The sequence below is a fragment of the Parastagonospora nodorum genome, assembly GCF_000146915.1.
Source record: "Parastagonospora nodorum SN15 chromosome Unknown scaffold_12, whole genome shotgun sequence".
Classification (NCBI taxonomy): Eukaryota; Fungi; Ascomycota; class Dothideomycetes; order Pleosporales; family Phaeosphaeriaceae; genus Parastagonospora; species Parastagonospora nodorum.
The window spans coordinates 1,209,687-1,227,842 of record NW_001884560.1 but is presented as its reverse complement, the minus strand read 5'-3'; the positions used below and the strand labels follow the sequence as shown (position 1 = coordinate 1,227,842).

General features: G+C 54.3%; 9 protein-coding genes across 9 annotated transcripts; 4 read left to right on the top strand and 5 right to left on the bottom strand.

Annotated features, from left to right (window-relative positions):
- Positions 1-659: 659 nt before the first annotated feature.
- Positions 660-1,541, top strand: SNOG_08465 (hypothetical protein; the record flags this gene model as incomplete). Its single annotated transcript, XM_001798724.1, has 2 exons — positions 660-727; positions 860-1,541. The coding sequence occupies 2 exons, from the start codon at positions 660-662 to the stop codon at positions 1,539-1,541; spliced, it is 750 nt and encodes a 249-aa protein (XP_001798776.1).
- Positions 1,542-1,666: 125 nt separating this feature from the next.
- SNOG_08464 (hypothetical protein) lies at positions 1,667-2,746 on the bottom strand. Its single transcript, XM_001798723.1, has one exon. It carries the CDS (start codon positions 2,457-2,459, stop codon positions 2,025-2,027), a length of 435 nt encoding a protein of 144 aa, XP_001798775.1. The 5' UTR covers positions 2,460-2,746; the 3' UTR covers positions 1,667-2,024.
- An 865-nt stretch (positions 2,747-3,611) lies between these two features.
- Positions 3,612-4,110, bottom strand: SNOG_08463 (hypothetical protein; the record flags this gene model as incomplete). The annotated part of the gene is made up of 2 exons (XM_001798722.1): positions 3,612-3,932; positions 3,961-4,110. 2 exons carry the CDS (start codon positions 4,108-4,110, stop codon positions 3,612-3,614), a joined length of 471 nt encoding a protein of 156 aa, XP_001798774.1.
- A 754-nt stretch (positions 4,111-4,864) lies between these two features.
- On the top strand, positions 4,865-6,602 carry SNOG_08462 (hypothetical protein). The gene is made up of 3 exons (XM_001798721.1): positions 4,865-5,453; positions 5,546-5,915; positions 5,994-6,602. The coding sequence occupies exons 1-3, from the start codon at positions 5,322-5,324 to the stop codon at positions 6,431-6,433; spliced, it is 942 nt and encodes a 313-aa protein (XP_001798773.1). The 5' UTR covers positions 4,865-5,321; the 3' UTR covers positions 6,434-6,602.
- A 307-nt stretch (positions 6,603-6,909) lies between these two features.
- SNOG_08461 (hypothetical protein) lies at positions 6,910-8,238 on the top strand (the record flags this gene model as incomplete). Its single annotated transcript, XM_001798720.1, has 2 exons — positions 6,910-7,684; positions 7,755-8,238. Exons 1-2 carry the CDS (start codon positions 7,056-7,058, stop codon positions 8,236-8,238), a joined length of 1,113 nt encoding a protein of 370 aa, XP_001798772.1. The 5' UTR covers positions 6,910-7,055.
- A 1,663-nt stretch (positions 8,239-9,901) lies between these two features.
- On the bottom strand, positions 9,902-11,724 carry SNOG_08460 (hypothetical protein; the record flags this gene model as incomplete). Its single annotated transcript, XM_001798719.1, is given in 4 exon segments — positions 9,902-10,331; positions 10,387-10,580; positions 10,598-11,625; positions 11,661-11,724. 4 exon segments carry the CDS (start codon positions 11,722-11,724, stop codon positions 9,902-9,904), a joined length of 1,716 nt encoding a protein of 571 aa, XP_001798771.1.
- Positions 11,725-13,256: 1,532 nt separating this feature from the next.
- SNOG_08459 (hypothetical protein) lies at positions 13,257-14,765 on the top strand. Its single transcript, XM_001798718.1, has one exon. The coding sequence runs from the start codon at positions 13,325-13,327 to the stop codon at positions 14,558-14,560; it is 1,236 nt and encodes a 411-aa protein (XP_001798770.1). The 5' UTR covers positions 13,257-13,324; the 3' UTR covers positions 14,561-14,765.
- Positions 14,766-15,145: 380 nt separating this feature from the next.
- SNOG_08458 (hypothetical protein) lies at positions 15,146-15,809 on the bottom strand. The gene is made up of 3 exons (XM_001798717.1): positions 15,634-15,809; positions 15,517-15,577; positions 15,146-15,459 (listed from the first exon to the last, which is right to left on the bottom strand). Exons 1-3 carry the CDS (start codon positions 15,709-15,711, stop codon positions 15,341-15,343), a joined length of 258 nt encoding a protein of 85 aa, XP_001798769.1. The 5' UTR covers positions 15,712-15,809; the 3' UTR covers positions 15,146-15,340.
- A 558-nt stretch (positions 15,810-16,367) lies between these two features.
- Positions 16,368-17,527, bottom strand: SNOG_08457 (hypothetical protein). The gene is made up of 3 exons (XM_001798716.1): positions 17,155-17,527; positions 16,717-17,108; positions 16,368-16,664 (listed from the first exon to the last, which is right to left on the bottom strand). Exons 1-3 carry the CDS (start codon positions 17,342-17,344, stop codon positions 16,437-16,439), a joined length of 810 nt encoding a protein of 269 aa, XP_001798768.1. The 5' UTR covers positions 17,345-17,527; the 3' UTR covers positions 16,368-16,436.
- Between the last annotated feature and the right edge of the window lie 629 nt (positions 17,528-18,156).

Sequence of the window (18,156 nt, the reverse complement as noted above, 5' to 3'; positions counted from 1 at the left end):
AGGCCTCTTGGCCCCTTTGATGGACGAAATTCGGCCGCGAGTTGATCAGAGTTTCCGGATGGCCTGGATGCCTGATCCGCGCATACCGTTGCGGAGGGACGTAAACACGATCAGCGTGCCGAGGTCTCCGGTTGTCAAGTTTCGATCACTGTGCTCAATGCTTCTTGACAAGACACGAAGTCTGGCGGCGGTAGATGATGCTGATAGCGTCTGACACAGGGCGGCACTTGCGCATCAGATAAGGCTGCTTATCGCCGACTGATAACCCCGTCCTAGGTAGCCATGATGCATGTGTGCGATATAGCTAGCACGGGGGCACGATGAGTGAGAATCGCAGAAAAGCGGGGCATAAAACAAGCATGGTGCTTCTCATTAAGGGGGAAAGCAGCATTCATGTGGCATAAAACCGTCGCATAATGCGGTGATAGGGGCTAGACCGAGACATGGAGACAGCGCATCAATGACAAGTGCCAAAGGCTTCTCGAAACATGGTCGTTTACCAAAGGCAGTTGGAGGACAGGCCCATGCTTCGTTGACACATGCGCTGGGTTATGCGTTGTAGCATGGTAGATGTTTTGTTTCACCATGTTGTCGGTGAGTGAAACGGGGCGCATCACGCAACCCCCACTTGGGCCACGTCTTGAATGTTTATACGCAGCATGGCAATGAATGGCATGAAGAAGGATCGCAAACATGATCTGGGATTGATCTACCCGGACCACAGCAGGTATTGCGAGGCGATGATAGCGCGGGTTTCGAGGCGAGCGTGCCCCACGGGCCAGACAGCACATTGGGGGGACGGCGTGGAGCATTGAAGATCTGCATCGTGATTTCCATGTTCGAGTTTGACAGCGTGGAGACAGCTGTGGGAGTCCTTGCGCGAGCCTGCGAAATGCGAAAGGCAAGGTGTTGGGTTGGATGCGTCGTGCGATGAAGAACGTCTTGCACGGCATCATGATTCTGCCATGGTCCGCCTAGCCAGGCCGCGTTTCGACCGAGCGTGCCCAGGTAGTGGTCCTGACAATCCCGATCGGAGCCATGCAAAGCCCGAGAGCCTTTCAAGGCAGAACACTCGGGATACAACCAACGACGAGTGCCGGGCTGACCGGACGCCATACGCCCGCCATACGCGCAGGCAGAAGTATTGCATTCTTGGTCGCCTAGCCGACAGCCACACTGCGCGAGGGGAGGCTGTCCAGGTACCTGCGCAACACGCTTCGCAACACGCTTCGCAACACGCTTCGCAACACTTCTTCCGGGTACGAGCACGAGTACGAGGCCGCGCATGTGGCTCCCTCCAGGGCTCTCAGAAGGCTGCATGTGTCCAAGTGCCTTGGCGTCTTGACCGGATGGGCGATTTCTTGCGGGCAGGTTTGCGAGACAGGATCGCTGAGCCATGCGACGTGCGTCTGCCTGGGTGGGGCATCTCGATAGGATCCGCCAGGGTCTACCGTGCCGCACTGGCCGCACTGGCCGCACTGGCCGCCAAAAGTCGGTCAATCCAAAACTTCTGCCATGCACATGCAGGCGCGCAGATGTGACTTTGCTCCCAGGACAGAGTTTCGCCTGCTGTGCTGCGTACTGCCGAGCGTGACCTGGTGTTTGATTAGCATGCAGCTTGCGTCGATAACGAAGACATCACATGGGGTGGCACAAGAATATCATCTTTATGAGAATGATCATTTCGATGCTTAGCTAAGGCGGGAGTCTCGACCAGCTGATCGGGAGAGCTCATACCGCAGATTCGACCAAATCCCCTCCAGACCCTCCCCTTGCCATGTTCCTTAAGTACATCTGAGTAGAGTTTGCTCTTCGATTCCTCCATATCGTTGCGCGGTGCAGGTGCAACCCAGTAGAATGATGAAATAGGATATAATGCTCGCCTTGAAAAAAAGAGAAAAAGGGAAGAAAAAAAAAAGACTCGCTCGCTAAAATGCTGAATCATAAATCAAAAGGTCGTAACATGTTGGCCTAATAACTTGTGATGAGCGGAGCCGAGTCCATGAAAAGTGGCTGATCCTCCATCATGCGTGTTTGTTGCTTGTGGCTGTAAAAGGACGTTGTGATGATTGCCTCTTTCTCCGAGAATTGTAGCGTTGAGTTTGGTGGTGACGCAGGCGGCGACTCGTCGTCCGAATCCTCCTCGAACGTGAGCTCAGGCGGTGATTGTGATTGTGATTGTGATTGTGACGAAACACGAGTGAGCGCAAGGTCCGAGTCGTCCTCCATGTCGTCGTAGAAATCCTCTTCGTCCTCGTCCAATTCCATCGTGGAGATGTGCACGGGGGCCTGAGCAATGCGACGCGGCAATGGTAGCATGTCAAAGTCCTCCTCACACTCTGATTCCGAGTCAGAGTCAGAGTCTTCATCGTCTTCCTCTTCAACGATGCTGTCAGCCCACTGAATGTGTCGAGGCTCTTCAGCCTTGGAGGCCCTTGGCCATTGTCTGGTTGAACCATGCTTCTTGCTGGCGCTCGGCGTCTTGGAGTTCGATCATGAGGCTGTCGAGAAGATTTGCGTGGCCAACAAGGAGGCGAAGGTCGTGGTCGGCCCTGCAAGCCTCTTTGCCCAGCTTGGAGCGGGCAGAGGCGGCGATGTAGTAGGTCTGGGTGAGAGACATTTTTTGCTTCTTTTGTGGTGGTGAAGAGACAAAGTAGGAGCGGGTGGTCTCGGCCGAGATGGGCTCAAAGGATGTTTGAATGCGGAGATGTGATGAGGAAGGCATGTTGTTATGAGGCAGAAATATATTTGCCTAAAGATTGTGAGTCAGTTATGTCAATGACTGAGAAAGCGCGGCTTCACGAACCTTAATGTAATGACCAATCCAAGGCAGGTGATCCGAGCTTGGGGTATGACCAGGACTGATGTAGTGCAATGTCCAAAGTAGAAGTGTGACGGGTTGCTGAGTGTTGAGTAGTTTGGATGTCTGGATGTCTGGATGTCTGGATGTCTGAGTGTTTGAGAGGTGAAGATGAGTAACTATAGCGGGTTTTGTCGAGCGGGTATGGGTAGTCTTATGTTCCAAGGCAGACGGAGGATGACCACGAAGCATAACGGCCGCTCGGCCAAGGACCGGGGGAAACAAAGTCAATAATTCCGAAGGCGAGCGGTGAACCCTGGCGCGATGCGATGATTCACAAGTGTGAGGGCGCGTGCGTCAGCAGCAAAGCCCTAACTCCACCCCTGCTCGGCTGGGTCGTTGTCTGGTACGAAGCGACTCTACGTGGTACGCTGGCGGATGGCGGCTGGCGACTGGTCTACGGAGACGACAGACATATCGAGGCTTTGCTCCTCGCAGCGATTACTTATCCGGCGTGCAGAGAATGGCGCCTTTGACCCGCTTTTACTCATTCATTAAGATTCATTTCAAGACGATCTCTACTGCATTATGTTGGCGTGCATAGGGCATAGAGCATAGAGCATAGAGCATAGGGCACGGCTGGGCAGTCAACGGTGTTTACTTTGCACACTTGGCCCTGTTAGCATGCGCTGTCACACCAGGGCGCGGTGTACGGGCCTCAGGATGCCTGACTGCCAGTGCTGTCGTAAGGCGACAGGCTCAGCCTGCGGTTCAAAGCCACGGGCGTCCCACCTGGGCACTAGCAGAGCGGTCAGCCCTTCATCTGTGGCTGGCGTTCAGACGTGGCCCCGTTCGCACTCGCGTCGCGCTCGCTTGTTCCGGCTGCGACAGGTGAAAGAGCGAACATGGCCCTTGTACCGCACTCCAGGTACCATTTGAAGATTCGACAGTTGACCGTTGGCCGTGGACAGTTAACAGTTGACAGTTGACTGAGCTGTTTGCCCACGTGCTGGTGCTGTCGCGGGTCTGGTGGTGCTGGTCGGCCAGCTGCCAGACGGCGACTGGACGGTGGGTGTGCCCCGATGACCGTGTCTCCATGTGCGCTCCTCATCTCGGACGAACTGAAGCAATCCTGGATCTGCTGCCTAGCGCAAGCTCACGATGCGGCTTTGTCGGTGTCCTCGAGCTCCTGGCTCCGGCGGACGGCGGACGAAGCGGGGTGGAACATGCAGCCAGCCCGAGCGGCTTCGACGTTTCGTGGTTCCCACGTCACGAGCGTCGACTGTCGGCCAGATTACAAAGTCAGGCATGCTGGCCATGGATCTGTTGACAAAAGGGCGCTGTACTACCAGAGTCCACTGTTGCAAGAAATCCTCGAGTCCTCACTCGTGCCGGCTTTGTCAGAATGCTGAACAATCTGTCCTGACAAAGCCGCTAAACCGATCGACGGCGCTATCTGATGACATGATCATGCACATGTCCCAGATGCTTTCGCTCTGCACTTTGCGCTTTGCGCTTTGCGCTTTTCGCTCTTCATCATCATCTGCATCCGCATCCGCATCCGCAATAGGACACTCTTCTTCCAAGGTTTCCAAGGTTCTTCCGCATCCGGCCGTACGAGTAGACCTGCTTCAAAGACTTTCTTTGTTCTCTGTCGCGCCTTTGTTCGCACTCCAGTACACCGGTTCAGCGTTGTCCAGCCCAACGTGCCCACCCTCTAGCCTCACTTGCAATCCAGTCTTTCGGCCTGGGGCGGGTTTTTCTGCCATCCACCCTTCCCCACTCCGCTCGCCAAGCCTTGTTGGCCTGCTGTGTCAACTCCAAATTGACAATCGTGACTCAGTTGCTCGCTTCGCACACTGCAAGGGCACTAAGAAAGTCTCGACGGTGTGCCTTCGTGCTACACCGCACATCCCATAGCATCTACCATGGCGCTTTGTGAACACGTCGCACAGCAGCCAACATGCAGCTTAAGTGCGTGCCATCTCCCCAGCAATCCAGCGCCTCGGTGCACTCTTAATCCCACTCACCGCTGTACGCGTGCGAGCCTGGAGCAGTTCCCGCCATCACCGCATTTGATGCAACCCACCCGCATGTTGCGGCTCCTTACCGAGTGCCATGTAACCATGCTACTGACACCCTCAAAGTGACTCATCAATTGCGCGCATGCATCCATCGAAAAAGTTCATATGAGACCCAATGCTGAACTTGGAGCTGAAATACACAACTTAGTCCAGAACAGTCAGAGGACGTCGGCGATTCCTTCAAAATTCACGGCTATCTAGTCGTGTACTTTTGTAATCAGACATGGCCGACAGTGGACGCGCGAATCGCGTGCGAATCGACCTCGGCAAAGGCTCGCTGCGGAGCTTCACCTTTACGGTACGCGACAACCGGCCCCATTCACATTGCCAAAGACCTGAAGAGCAGTCTATAAATTGATTGTCTCATAAGCAATTATAGGAGCTTCAATGGTAGCTTCCTAGACAATCCACAGAGTAACGACACAGTCAAGATCAACATGGGCAATCAAGCAGGTCCCGGTGTCGGCTTCGAGTTTCCTTCCTTTGAGGTGACATGGTTGAAGCGCGACCTTTTGCTATTCGCATCAAGCATTGGAGCTACATACCCAGACGAGCTACACTTCCTCTATGTGAGTATAACAGCCACTGAACACGCATTGCATCTTCCTTGCCTAGGTACCGTATACAACGTCTCAAGGCAGCCCTGCTAACGCTTTTGTAGGAGCTTCACCCGTCCTTCGCTGCTTTCCCGACTTACCCCATTCTCCTCCCGTTTAAGCATACCGACCAAGAAGTTATCGACTTTTATGCGCGCAGCAATAGCACTCCGATCAAGGGGGTACCAAAGTTTGACACGAGGGGTGTTTTGGATGGCGAGCGCAAGATGGAGTTTTTCAAGCCTCTGCCAGTAACCTCAGAGGGCCGAAAATTCGAGATCAGAAGTAAGGTGTTGGGTGTATACGACAAGGGCAAACCAGGTACGGTTGTCGAGACAGAGCAACGTCTTGTCGACGTGGAGAGCGGCGAGACGTACTCGAGGGCCGTAGGTAGCGGCTTCTACGTTGGACAAGGAGGTTGGGGTGGTCCTAAAGGTAAGCACCTTCCAATCATCGCCATGATTGGAAACGCGCACACATGCCAAGTGTAGTATGCTAATATATATGGCACAGGTCCCAAGGTTCCCAACTACCCACCTCCTGACCGCGCTCCTGATGCGACACGCGTCTATCAGACCACCATGGAAACTGCGCATCTATTTCGCCTCAACGGCGATTACAACCCTCTTCACGTAACCCCTGAGCCTGGCAAAAAGATGGGCTTCGGCGGCCCTATCATCCATGGCCTGTTTTCGTGGAACATGTCAGCTCATACAGTTCTACAAACATTAGGCGCCAGCAAGCCTGAGAACATGAAGGAGTTCCAAGCCAGATTCGCAGCGCCGGTCAAGCCTGGGGACAAGCTCATCACAGAGATGTGGCGGGCAGGCGAACAGGATGGTGACGGATTCGAGGAGATTCGCTTCATCGTGCGGGTAGAAGGTGGGAAGACTGTCTTAACGAACGGAAGAGCCTTAGTAAAGGTCCAAGGTCAGATCAAGGCGAAGCTGTAAAAAGCGCAATTGCATAGCCATCAGCCGTGAAGTATGTATACATGCCAGGTGTGTATATAAGACACATTGCGCAACACTTTACTAGGTTCGTGTTGCGATTGTCGTGTAACCATATTAAAAAATTTGGAGTGTTGAGCTCCAAAGACATTGCAGCCACACAGACAGGAAAGAGTACTCCGCGGCCTCAGTAGCCGAGATTGATCTGATACTGTGATTGCGCACGTCACGTGCACACCGGCCCCTCATCCAACTCCAAATAGCACACATCGAGCTTGAAACACTTTGCACAACGGTCGGAACGAACGGCATGAGCAACGCTTTGCGCCTGCCTGAAATAGCAGGACTCAGCTGCCAAAGTTTCATCTATTTACGCGTTGAAACATGAGGGGCTGACGTCTGCACTTTATCTCCTTAGCCGGTTGCAACTTTCGCGATTTGACAACCAACGCTCGGCAATCAGCGACATGCCGAACCAGTGATGGCGACAGCAACGTGAACGTACAGTCCCACTCCCAGATCCTACTTTGCCAAAGTCTGCCTAAGGCCATATACCGACAGAGCGACTGCGTAGAGCTGCGTACCAATAGCTTTCGCATGATTGTTTTTATATAATCTGGGCAACATGTTCAACGCCTTACCATCCGCCCTGGCACTCCTCGCCGTCCTCCTTCTCGCGCAGACTGGTCCAGCCAAAGCATACAAACCTCTCTCCGACAGCTTCCTACGTGCCATACCATCACCTGCTCAAGACATTGATCCAAAAGATGGGGGACTGCTCGCACCGATTCTCATCCCACGCGTTCCGGGAACCCCGGGCCAAATCGTAGCGCAGCAGCATTTCGTCAACTATTTCCAGAAACAATTGCCAAATTGGGGCTTCGATTGGCAGAATAGCACATCTACAACCCCAACATCGGGAGGCACCGAGCTGCCGTTCGCGAACTTGATATTTAAGCGTGAGCCACCGTGGGTCAAGCCGGGGCAGGCGAATTTGCTCACGTTGGTTGCGCATTACGACTCAAAGTACCAACCGGATGGCTTCATTGGCGCAACAGACAGTGCCGCCCCGTGTGCCATGATGATGTTCGTCGCTAAAGTGGTAGATGGATATGTGCAGCGCATGTACGACGAGATGGAAGAACTCCAAGAAGGTGGCACAGTAGAAATGGACATGGGTGTCCAGATTCTATTCTTGGATGGTGAAGAAGCATTTGATAGGTGGACAGATGACGATAGTCTGTATGGATCGAGGTACGAGATGATCTTCCCACAATTGGAGCCGTGGCAAATTGAAGGATAGTATGCTGATTGACTTTTACAGGGCCTTGGCACAGCAATGGTCTGTCTCACCCAACCCACCGTCCGCCAAATTTTACAAGTACCGCACTCCACTCGAGCAGATATCTCTCTTCCTGCTCCTCGACCTCCTCGGTTCCGCCTCACCCCGTGTACCCTCGTATTTCCCCACCACGCATTGGGCATATAAATGCCTCTCCACTATTGAGACGCGGATGCGCGACCTTGGACTACTCGAGTCGACGCCTTCTGAGGCCTTCTTGCCAGACGTTAACGGAACGCAAGCATGGGGTGGGATAGAGGACGACCATTTGCCGTTCATCAGCAAAGGCGTGGATATTTTGCACGTAATACCAAGTCCGTTTCCGGCCGTATGGCACACAAGCGAGGATGACGGAGATCACCTAGATATGCCGACGACCCGGGATTGGGCGAAGATAGTGGCGGCGTTCACGTTAGAGTGGTTAGACATGATGGAAGTCTGGGATGAGCCTGAAGTAGGACCATGAGGTTGAAGGTAGTAGGAGTACGAACAACTCGAAAACCCGATCAAGATCGCGCGCATGAAGAGAATTGAATAGTGACTACTTATGACCCTCGATATGTAGAAGTCGGGTGATGGTCGAGATGACAGCTGTGGCTGTTTGACTTCAAGGCCTTTTCGACACCTTGCCTCGCCGCAGTAAGCCTTTGAACATATTCAGGCAAACTCAGGACGCACGATCACTTTTTAACAGTACTTCAAGTTCATGTACAGCACGGGCACACCTAATCAACAAACTCCAGCTCTGTATCCAGATAGGGGTTCCTTGTAGCACACCAGGCTGTGACTTGAATTAAGATGCAGGAGGCCTGCTCCATGATTTGCAAGGGACACACGCCAGCTTTTCCGGACACTTTGGATTCGTCCAGGTGAATAAGTGCCCTTGTCATTTGTCGAGGTTGCAGGAATTCTATCAATTGTGCAATCGACATCCATCCCTCATAATGGGAACATGGGATTTCGTCAATGTTTTTTCCCGGACTTGTCCAGCAACTTGATCGGCAAAAGAATTCTGGTCAGAATCCCGCCCTGTTCTACGCTGGTGATAAGTATGTCAAGTGATGTAGCTTCTGGTCCGGATCTGGAACCTGGTGGAACGACCGTCGGCGCCTGATGCTGGAGAGGAGATTGAACGGCTGCACGTTGGAATCCCATGGATCAACTACCGGATTGTGAGTGGTATACTGAAGTGCTGGTGGTTGCGAATTGGAACTCGGTGGAGTAGCAGCCACCTGGTCGGTACGGTCGCGGTCGTAGCGAGGGCCGCGGACTGAATATTCCTTGGAGCGGCTGCCTCCTCAGCGCGGAATTGCTGATTTGAACAGGGCCGCAACCTCCTCATCCTCAATTCGCCAATCTTGACAGGGCTGTAGGTTGGACTTTGGTGGAACCTCATCGTCGGGGAATTGCATCATCTCTCTCTGAGCGTCTATGAGGTGCATATCGATGAGAATGTTGTTTCGACTGCGTGCTCCGTGAAGCCCCCTTTCGAGTTGAAAGTGACTGCAAGCTCAGGTCCGGACCCAGCCGTTACATCTTGCAGAAGGTGAAGAATGTGGACCATGAGTGTAGCCTGCAAGCAACCTGTCAAACACTCATAGCTTTGTCTGACCTGAACCAAAGTGGAGTTCTGGATACACCACCAATGCTGGGACCGAAATTTGCAACGAGCCCTGACACAACTCTCGGCTACTTTTGACCCCAAGTTGCAAGTCCAGGAAGAATAATTGGGTTGGCCTGAGTCTAGGGGCGAGGTAGGATGGGATGAGCACAGCGTCTAGAAGAGAGTTGCGGTGCGGTAGAAAGATGAGACGACAATGGGCAATCTGTGTGTTGTATTCAGGCGCAGTACCCGATGTTTTTATAACAAAGGAATGGAATCATCCTCCGCGAGGCTGGCGCAACCTAGGAACGAGGATGAACTGGCCGATTAGGGTCGAGAAAACAACATTGAGAAGGAGGGTCATGAGCATAAAGGGTACACAAGCATAGCGGAAAGACTTTGGAGGAAGCGAGAATGTAACATTAGTTTCCACGCCATCAGAATGCTGTCCTCGTATCGTAAGTTCAGGAACTAGCTTGGTATCATGTACTGTGGTAATCTCAACATGTGCTTAGCTAGTAGCATGTCACACAGGAACGCCCACGAATCCTATTCTGGGTTGCGCTCGTGCACCGTCAGTGATCTCTCCTCCCCACTGACTCCTCCATTCCGCTTCTTCTTGCTTCGCAAATGCGAACGCTTCTTGCTCCTCGGGCTTCATATTCTGAAGGTCTTCGTCGTCTAGCTCTGGTAGTCCGTTGGTGCCCACGTCGATGAAGTTTGCGTCTGGTCCAGGCAGGCCCAATCCTGCGAAGGGGGGCTGTTGGAAGAAGGAATCGACGACTAGATACTTCTGGCGCACGAGTGGAGGCACGTCGGTCTCTTCGGGCGACACCTCCTCCCATCGCGCATGAGTAGGCTGTGTTACTTTGGGGTAGCACATTAGGTTCGTGTGGGGGTCGTACACGCCTTCGAGGTTCGCTCTGCGCAATGCAGACATGTTGGAGTTGAAGCGACTGCGTTGTGTTAGCCACCTTCTCAGGTGTTGTAGCTGCTTGTGCAACCACTTACCTTGCAGCACGGCCGTGTTCGAATTGCCAGTTGGCGGAAGTGATGTTGACCTTCCGCTTGCCTGGCAGTGGCTTGCCGTTTGCTGTCGGCACACTGGGCACGCCGGTATGGTAGACACTACTCGCGCCGTGCCAAGCGACATACTGGTTTTTGTTGTAGGCATTCGCCGGGTGGCGGCAGCCGGTCGTTGGGGTCTGCGAGCTCGCCCTACTACGGCACCCTGCTCCTTCGCTTCGGCGACATAGTAGTCGTCGATGACTCTCTTGCCGCCGATGATGATGCGCGCGCCAAACTCGCGGAAGACGGACCGTGCAGTGACGACACCAATGGAGCGACCCTTGTACGAGTGCGGAATGATTTCGCGGTCGATCAGATCCCTCTTCTCGTTGTCGTCGATGATGACCTTGTAGAGCTTCAGGTGCTTGGTGAAGAACAGATAACTGTCCCTGAAGCCACAGCAGCGCGCGGGCTCTGTCGACAACATGTACTGTCTCTCTCCGCGGCCTTTGATGGTGAAGATGCGCACGCGATAGTCGCGGCCGCCTTGGAGGTTGCCGAGCTTGTCCACCTTCTGCTCGCCCTCGTCGTCTTCGGGGAGGTCGACTTCATCGTTCACGACGTCCATCATCGTGCCCTCCTTGTCGATGGCGACGCGCGCGACCTGCGGCACACCACCCTTGGGCGGACGGCCTCTGCCAAAGCCAGCAGGGCGGCCACGCTTGCGCTTGATGGGGGTGCCGCCCTCGGACGTGTTGTCTTGCTCGACGACATTCCAGTCCGGGGGCCTGTTCTTGGGAGGCCGGCCCAGCCGCTTCTTGCGCGGGAACTGGTGGATCACGACTGGCGATGGGGAGCGCTCAGAAGCCACTTCCTCCTCCTCGTCGGCCTCTGGCGCGGCCGACTCGGCGTCTTCCTCTTCGTCCTTGGGCGTGTCTGCGCGAGACACTGGCGCATCGACCATGTCGTCATCGCTGTCCTGTTGTGGGAGTCGCGCTTCCGGACGGGGGTGCTGCGCCGGGCTGCAGCTCGTGAAGGTCGGCCGCGCGCCATCGTGGACAGGCGGGAGAAGCTGGATCACGGCGCGCGCTTGAGCCAATCGGGGCTTGGGGGGTACGCGACGTGAGTGTGGGTGGTTCTGTAGGCGCCAGGGGAGGTGTGCGTGGTGGAAGTCGATGTTCAATGTCCAATGTTCAATGTTCAATGCCGTGTTTGCCCAAGTGAAGGGCAGGGCATCCACAACTGCGACCAGGCGCGACTTTCGTGTCGACGCGCACTAACGAGCGCGCGCACGGGCCATTCGCGGTCACGTGTGCAACGTCCGTTTCTCTGTCTACACATTCTGCTGCATCGTCACGGCGCGCCCAAGCAGTCCCCAGAGCCACTCATTCCAAAGGGACACATTACAAGTTACCAAGTATGCTTCCCGCTCAACCTCCAGGCATCAGCACTTGCATCACGAGCCGAGCTGTTGCATGACGATGCGATTTAAGCTTTGGTGCTGTTCATCGAGGCCGCGAGAGGACCGAGGAGGACCGAAATGATGGTGAGCTTCGCAAGGCAGTGCCGTTTCTTGCGCCGTGATTGGCCCGAATCGTGTTGCCTGGGAACGGCGTTGGAGAAGGCAACAACTCCTGGACAGAGACACCATCATGCTGCATTGGCTAGACCATGATCCAATGCATGCCCGTCCGCTCCCGAAGGTGCTTTGCTTGTGCAATCATGGTGTAGCGGCGAGCCAGAAGCAAATCGAAGTCGGGAGTCCGTTGCAGAAAGCGGCCGCCAACACGGGGCACCAAAGTGCAACAGTCTAAGGGTCTCCGGTCCGGGAGGGATTATTCCGCCGCCGTCTCAAACAAAGGTTCAATCAAGACCGAACCCAGAATCTCAACCAAACCCAATGTCTAGCTGCAGTGGTAGGCCGTTGCAAATGAGCCCTCGTGCATGTGATGATGCGAATTCTGAGGGCAATATGCAGCAGGCTAAACTTTCTATGTGGCTTCTTCTGCAGCTCCCCTCGTGCTTCCCAGGCAGGGACTTTACCCCAGGTTGCGCGAATCTTCCGGTAGTGCAGGCAAATAGGGACCAGAGATAGATTGCACGACTGTGGGGGACATTGCAGTTCAGTGGGCGCCGTAGTTGGCGACCCGGGAAAAATAGATTGCAATTATGGGGTGCAGATGCTTCCAGAAGGGGGATAATGGAAGCAGCCAAATTGCATGAGGCGACTATGTTGCTGCGTGTATAGCAACATATTGCGGACAATAATGAGGGAGCAGAATAGTAGCTGGAACGAGCAGTTGACACACAGGTTTCCAGGGGCTGACCACAGCGCTGACGGCATCTTACGACATGCACCTGTTTCGTGTCGCCACAGAGCTGCAACCATGTTACAGGTGGGTCAGTCAGCTTGGCCCACTTGGACCTCGTACTGCTGAGTACGCGGAACGTCGTAGGTTCAGTTGTTGGTCGACTTGGCGCAACATGCGAAGGGTATGCTGGTAAGAAGGAGTAAGCACAACTTGACTACCACATACGCCCTTGACAGACACCATGGCCCAACAGTACAGAAGAATGCATCGAGCGCGGTTGAAGAGCTCGCGCAGCATTTCGGAGACCGGCCGTGCTCCCTGGATAGACGACGAGCCAGGGATGATGCGGTAGTGAAACAGGCGGGCCGCGGCTGAGTGGTTAGAGCAGAGGCGAGGAGGGTCCAAGGGCGTTCTTGGTGAGGGATCGGTACTCGGCGCTAAATTAAGCAAGTGCGCGGCACAGCCCCGATGCGGCAAGCGCCACTACCAGGGGCGTAGCTGCCTTTTAGATAAAGAGCACTTGAGGCCACGCTGTCCTGTTCGCCCTCAGCCAGTTCATATTACAAGCCCCGACCACCACCCTGCCAGATGCACGCTCCCACGCATCGACAAACTACAACACCACGGGGATGGACCAGCAACAGCACTTCGACTCTTATTTCTCGCAAGCCATGACCACGCCGACCATGATGGCCTCTGCACCCATGACACCCCCCACTCACGACCAAGTCCCCACCACCATCAAGATGGAGGATCTCCAGGTCCCCTACGACACACCCTCTCCCGCACCCTCATCAGCCCACGACATGTCACCGTCGTCGTCGACACCGGCGCCCACGGGCTCCGAGGGCAAGCCCGTCAAGAAGCGCAAGTCGTGGGGCCAGGTACTCCCCGAGCCCAAGACTAGCCTGCCCCCACGGAAGCGCGCCAAGACTGAAGACGAGAAGGAGCAGCGACGCATCGAGCGTGTGAAGCGCAACCGCCTCGCTGCCCACAACTCACGTGAGCGCAAGCGCCAAGAGTATGAGGTCCTCCAGGCCGAAAAGGACCAGATGGAGGCCGACCTCAAATCCTACAAGGAGAGGATGGCCCAGATGGAGGCTGAGCTCAAGTTCTACCGGTCAAAGTATCCTGGCGACGCCCCAGACCCCGTCTTCGACCTCTCGTCCACTTCCACTACCGACAACGCCGAGACCATCTGCCCCGCGCGGACGTCGGCGTCATTCCCCAGCCCCATCTCCATGGACTCGATGGACTCACCCCGAGACTCATCCTGCCAGCCCGAGACGCCCGCCTCCACCTTTGAGGCCGCCATCCCCGAATTCGACTTCGACACAATATCCTGCCGGCGATTATTGTGCGACCTGCAGTGTCAGTCGGATTCGGTTACAACGGCGGGCTCCCCTCGGTTGGCAGCGATCTTGGCCTATCTCACTTTATTCCACCTCACCCTACAGTCGACGAAAAGCCTGTTGTCCTCGACAACCTCTTCGACTTTGACCAATTTCCAGAAGGCTCTACTTCAATGGACCAGTCACAGCAACCCGCTTTCGGCATGGCTGACTCTCATGTCGATCTCTTTGGCGGTTCCCTCTTCGGCCACGGCCCCAGCTCCAACCCTTTTGGCTTTCCTGACGGCTTTGATGCAAAGTTCTCTGACTTGCAGAGTGCCTCTGGCGCAACTTATGTTAGCGACGAGGCTCTCGCAGCGGAGCTCTAGCGTCGATGGTGTCGACGAAAGGCCCATGAAGGGGACGAGCGGGGCTGGGCTTGTTGACGGTGCCGTTATTCAATCACGACTGATGAAGTCTTCTAGGCGAAGACGACATGTAGGGCGGCGTAGGCATGTATCACCACTAAAGTGAGGATTTGGACGGTTCACGGGGTCATCACGGGGCTGGGAAAATATGGCGAACGGAGTCTGGAGCGAGTGAATTCACTCTTGTAGAACATGTTCGTTTCTGATTTGATAATGGACTTGGTAACCACTTGAGGCGGACAAGATAGATACACCAAGGGCTGGTGCCTTTCATGCAGCCCAAATTCATCCAGTCCCATCAGTTCGAACATCCTGTCTTGGCTCCTTCTTTGTGCTTCTGTGCCGATCCATGTGCGATGATGCCGTTTTCTCCACCAGCCCACAATAGGCGTTCCGCGTGGCTGGTCTGGCTCAGCTGTGAAGAGCACTACGACTGCGCCCTGACGTACATTGCGCCTTCTTGGACGCCGTACCAACACTGCGCCGTTCCGCGCGCAGCACTGCTGTAAGTTCTATCCATAGCCTATGCACAAACGAATGCCGAATTAGCAAAATATAGTAAACTGCTAGTTTGAGTGCGCGAGGCTTCTCGGTCTCCGGAGGTCTTCGCTTCGCTTCGCTTGCCGACTCCCACATCAACACACACGCAACCGCTTCACGGCACCACTTGCATAGATATTTGCTTCTTTGGGTGACGTCTTTACATTCTTGACTTCACTAGGGCACGCCTTCGTACGCTGTCTAGGCCGTGCTCCACGCGCGGCTTCAAATCCGCAACGTGCTTCCTTGCATAGCTGGGACACAAGTATGCCATGCTGCCAACACGTTCTACCGCAATGGTTCTTTACGAGGTCTCATTCCTCCTGGGTCATGGCCCCGCCATCGCCTATTTTGTAGCGTGGTCGACAGGCGCCGCCTTGTTGCTGTCGCTCGCTGCCCTGCCCTGTCCAGTGTGTCCAGCCTTGGGTGCGTCGCCGCCTCCTGAGCCAGAAAGACCTTCGATCGCTGGTATCTGTTAGCACTCGTTGCTTCATTCATAGGCCTCCCGGGAGTGATGCGTACCTTCACCCTTCTCGATCTCGGGCATGGGTGCGACGTTGTTCTTGGCGTGCTGAAGAGTGTTCTAAAGGCGTTGTCAACATATAACGAGATGTTTCAGAGGTAAAGTCAGTAACATACATCTCCAGAGCTGCCGTGGATGATGTCGTTGCCCTCGATGGGGCCGTTGTCGCCGGATCCGTCTCCGTTGCGAGGCATGTTGTAGGATATAAGGTGGTGGTTTGGTAGTGGTAGAAAAGGGTTCGAATAGTAAAATCGTTAAGATAGAATTCTGTGTGGCTGGATGGTAGTCATTTACTTCAACATGCTACCCATGGTTTTGTTCTTTGGTGTTTTCGTCTGACGTCACGGTGATGCTACATTGCTCTTCCGACCCACACTTTGCCATAAGTTCCTTGAAGATCTATTGTTAATGTGGAGCGGATGTTCCTGAACATTGGGTAGAGGAGGGGTCAAGCACATGAACATGCAATCAATACGCATGCGATTACTAGGTTTTTGCAACGGACAACGAGGATTTATAAGTAGAACATTGTCCAGTCGTACAAACGCGACACAGCAAAGCTGGCGGAATACTCATGATCCACAGTAAGCTAAAGTGCGATACAATGTCCTGACGCGACAGTTTATCCGCAAAAATTATAGGCGTTCCCTTCGGAACACGAAGCCGCTGTAACCACACAATATTCACGAACCTGCCTTGACCTTAACGCTCTTGCACTGCCTGTACTGCAGGCTGCTAACTACAATGGAAAGCGAATAAGGGCATCTAATAGCCCGGAACTATGCGCAATATCGTAGGCGTGGATTGCGACAGCAAGGCTCCGTGTATAACTTCATGCACCCTGTTCGCGTTTCATCATAAGTGTCAATATGTAGTATAAATTGTCAGACCTTGCTACTATGTCAGATGTCAGATAACTTCAAGACGGAAACCGCAGTGCCTCGATCTTTGCGCTCGTTTGCCGGCCTTCAATCAACTCTGAAAGTACCATTCCCGTGCCAGGAGCATGCGAGATACCCCATGCACCGTGTCCAGCTGCAATGAAAACCCCTCCTTTTGCACCAGGCCGAGTTTTCATCCCACCCAGCTTCCCGTCTGGTATCCTTGATACAATTGGGCGTCCGCTTGAAGTCACGGGACGGAAGCACTGTCGACCACGATTAGTCGTGCTCGCTAACAAATCTTAAGGACAGGCTCACCAGCGCCTCGCGCAAAACTTCAAAGTCCTGGCCAGGCACACCTGCTATCATAGCTCGTGCGCATGCCTTCAGCTGATTGATGGACTCCCCGCTGGCCTTGACTTCAGTCGCGACATCGGGTAGCGGGATGGTGGTGGTCGTGAGGCCTGCGAGATACAGCTCCCCTCCAGTCCGTGCAAACCATTCTGGCGAGAAGCCTAATGTATCTGTTGCAAAAACGGCATGGCACGATCCATTATCGGCTTCGGTAGGCTGGAAATGCGGATTTCGTATGAGCAGGGAATGGCCGCCGAGTGCAGAGATGGGAACTCGCGTTGTCGTTCTAGGAAAGAGAGCACTAAAGACGCGAGGCGACCATGCGCCAGATGTGATTACTAGACGTGTGCATGGTACTGCCATGGGTAAGCTGCGCCTCTCCGTATAGAAAATGTATCTTACGCTCTGATTCTACGCCGTCGTGACTCATGCGTATTCCATTCAACACACAACTCTCATCTCGTGACAATGACAGTGCTCTCGCAGGATTGTGCACGTTCACGCCTCTCTCCTGACACCTTGCCAACAACCACCGACAAAATCGCAGTGGGTCAATCTGTGCCGTGGTTCCACCCCCACTTATGACTTCCATGGCTCCCTCCTTCGTGCGTCGCAACCATTGTGGTCCACCTTCCTCCGCTTCCCAAGGACTGGCATGATAAGGCAGCTGTCCTCTACTCGTGCCGCTCTCTAACCAGTCCTCACCACTCCCACTGACTGCCTCTTCGCTGTCCTGGCTCAGTGATATAGCAACACTATCTGAATAGCCCCATCTTGCCCGGCCGTTGTGCGACTCGGCGAGCTGTGCGTGTAGCCCATACGATAATGCGCCGAGTGAGGCTACAGAGGGAGCGAACCCTAAGTGTATTGTCAGACAATGAGTACAATCAAGTACACTTAGGCAGTTGCTGAAATGAGATATGCCGTACAATCCGCAGCTAGAAAACCACCAGCAAACCCCGATGCGCAATGGAACAACTCAGGACTCGCATCAACCAAGTGTATACGCCTCGGGTTCGTATTGCCACTTTGCGATAAGAAGTAAGCAGTGCTCAGGCCGATTATACCACTTCCAAGGATGACTGTCGTTGTTGTTTCGGAGTCGACTGTAGCGCTCATCGTGTTCATGCGCTGAGCTTTGTTTGGGGCATATACTTTTTACGACGAACCAAGCTACATTCGAGCGCCTGCACACGCCTTTATGAGGATAATGGCGAGTTTCCCTCCTTGCGCATAGCTCCACGCAGCCATCCCCATGATGCAACACTTTCGTTCCATCGTTGAGGGGCAATCCATGGCAAAATGTAGGAAGCATCGTACGAGCGTGGCCCCACTGGTATTTTGAGCGCTAACGTGCAGCGGGTGAGCCCATGTGGCCTGATCCATTACATGATCTACCACGGC

Bases quoted from the DNA above. Each gene is read 5' to 3' on its own strand.
- SNOG_08464 (XM_001798723.1), bottom strand. From the start codon at position 2,459: ATGGTTCAACCAGACAATGGCCAAGGGCCTCCAAGGCTGAAGAGCCTC.
- SNOG_08462 (XM_001798721.1), top strand. From the start codon at position 5,322: ATGGGCAATCAAGCAGGTCCCGGTGTCGGCTTCGAGTTTCCTTCCTTT. The intron at 5,454-5,545 runs GTGAGTATAACA...ACGCTTTTGTAG, and splicing joins ACGAGCTACACTTCCTCTAT to GAGCTTCACCCGTCCTTCGC. The intron at 5,916-5,993 runs GTAAGCACCTTC...TATATGGCACAG, and splicing joins AGGTTGGGGTGGTCCTAAAG to GTCCCAAGGTTCCCAACTAC.
- SNOG_08459 (XM_001798718.1), top strand. From the start codon at position 13,325: ATGGACCAGCAACAGCACTTCGACTCTTATTTCTCGCAAGCCATGACC.
- SNOG_08458 (XM_001798717.1), bottom strand. From the start codon at position 15,711: ATGCCTCGCAACGGAGACGGATCCGGCGACAACGGCCCCATCGAGGGC. The intron at 15,578-15,633 runs GTATGTTACTGA...CAACGCCTTTAG, and splicing joins TCCACGGCAGCTCTGGAGAT to AACACTCTTCAGCACGCCAA. The intron at 15,460-15,516 runs GTACGCATCACT...AACAGATACCAG, and splicing joins CGAGATCGAGAAGGGTGAAG to CGATCGAAGGTCTTTCTGGC.
- SNOG_08457 (XM_001798716.1), bottom strand. From the start codon at position 17,344: ATGGAAGTCATAAGTGGGGGTGGAACCACGGCACAGATTGACCCACTG. The intron at 17,109-17,154 runs GTAAGATACATT...TACCCATGGCAG, and splicing joins CGACGGCGTAGAATCAGAGC to TACCATGCACACGTCTAGTA. The intron at 16,665-16,716 runs GTGAGCCTGTCC...CGTGGTCGACAG, and splicing joins AAGTTTTGCGCGAGGCGCTG to TGCTTCCGTCCCGTGACTTC.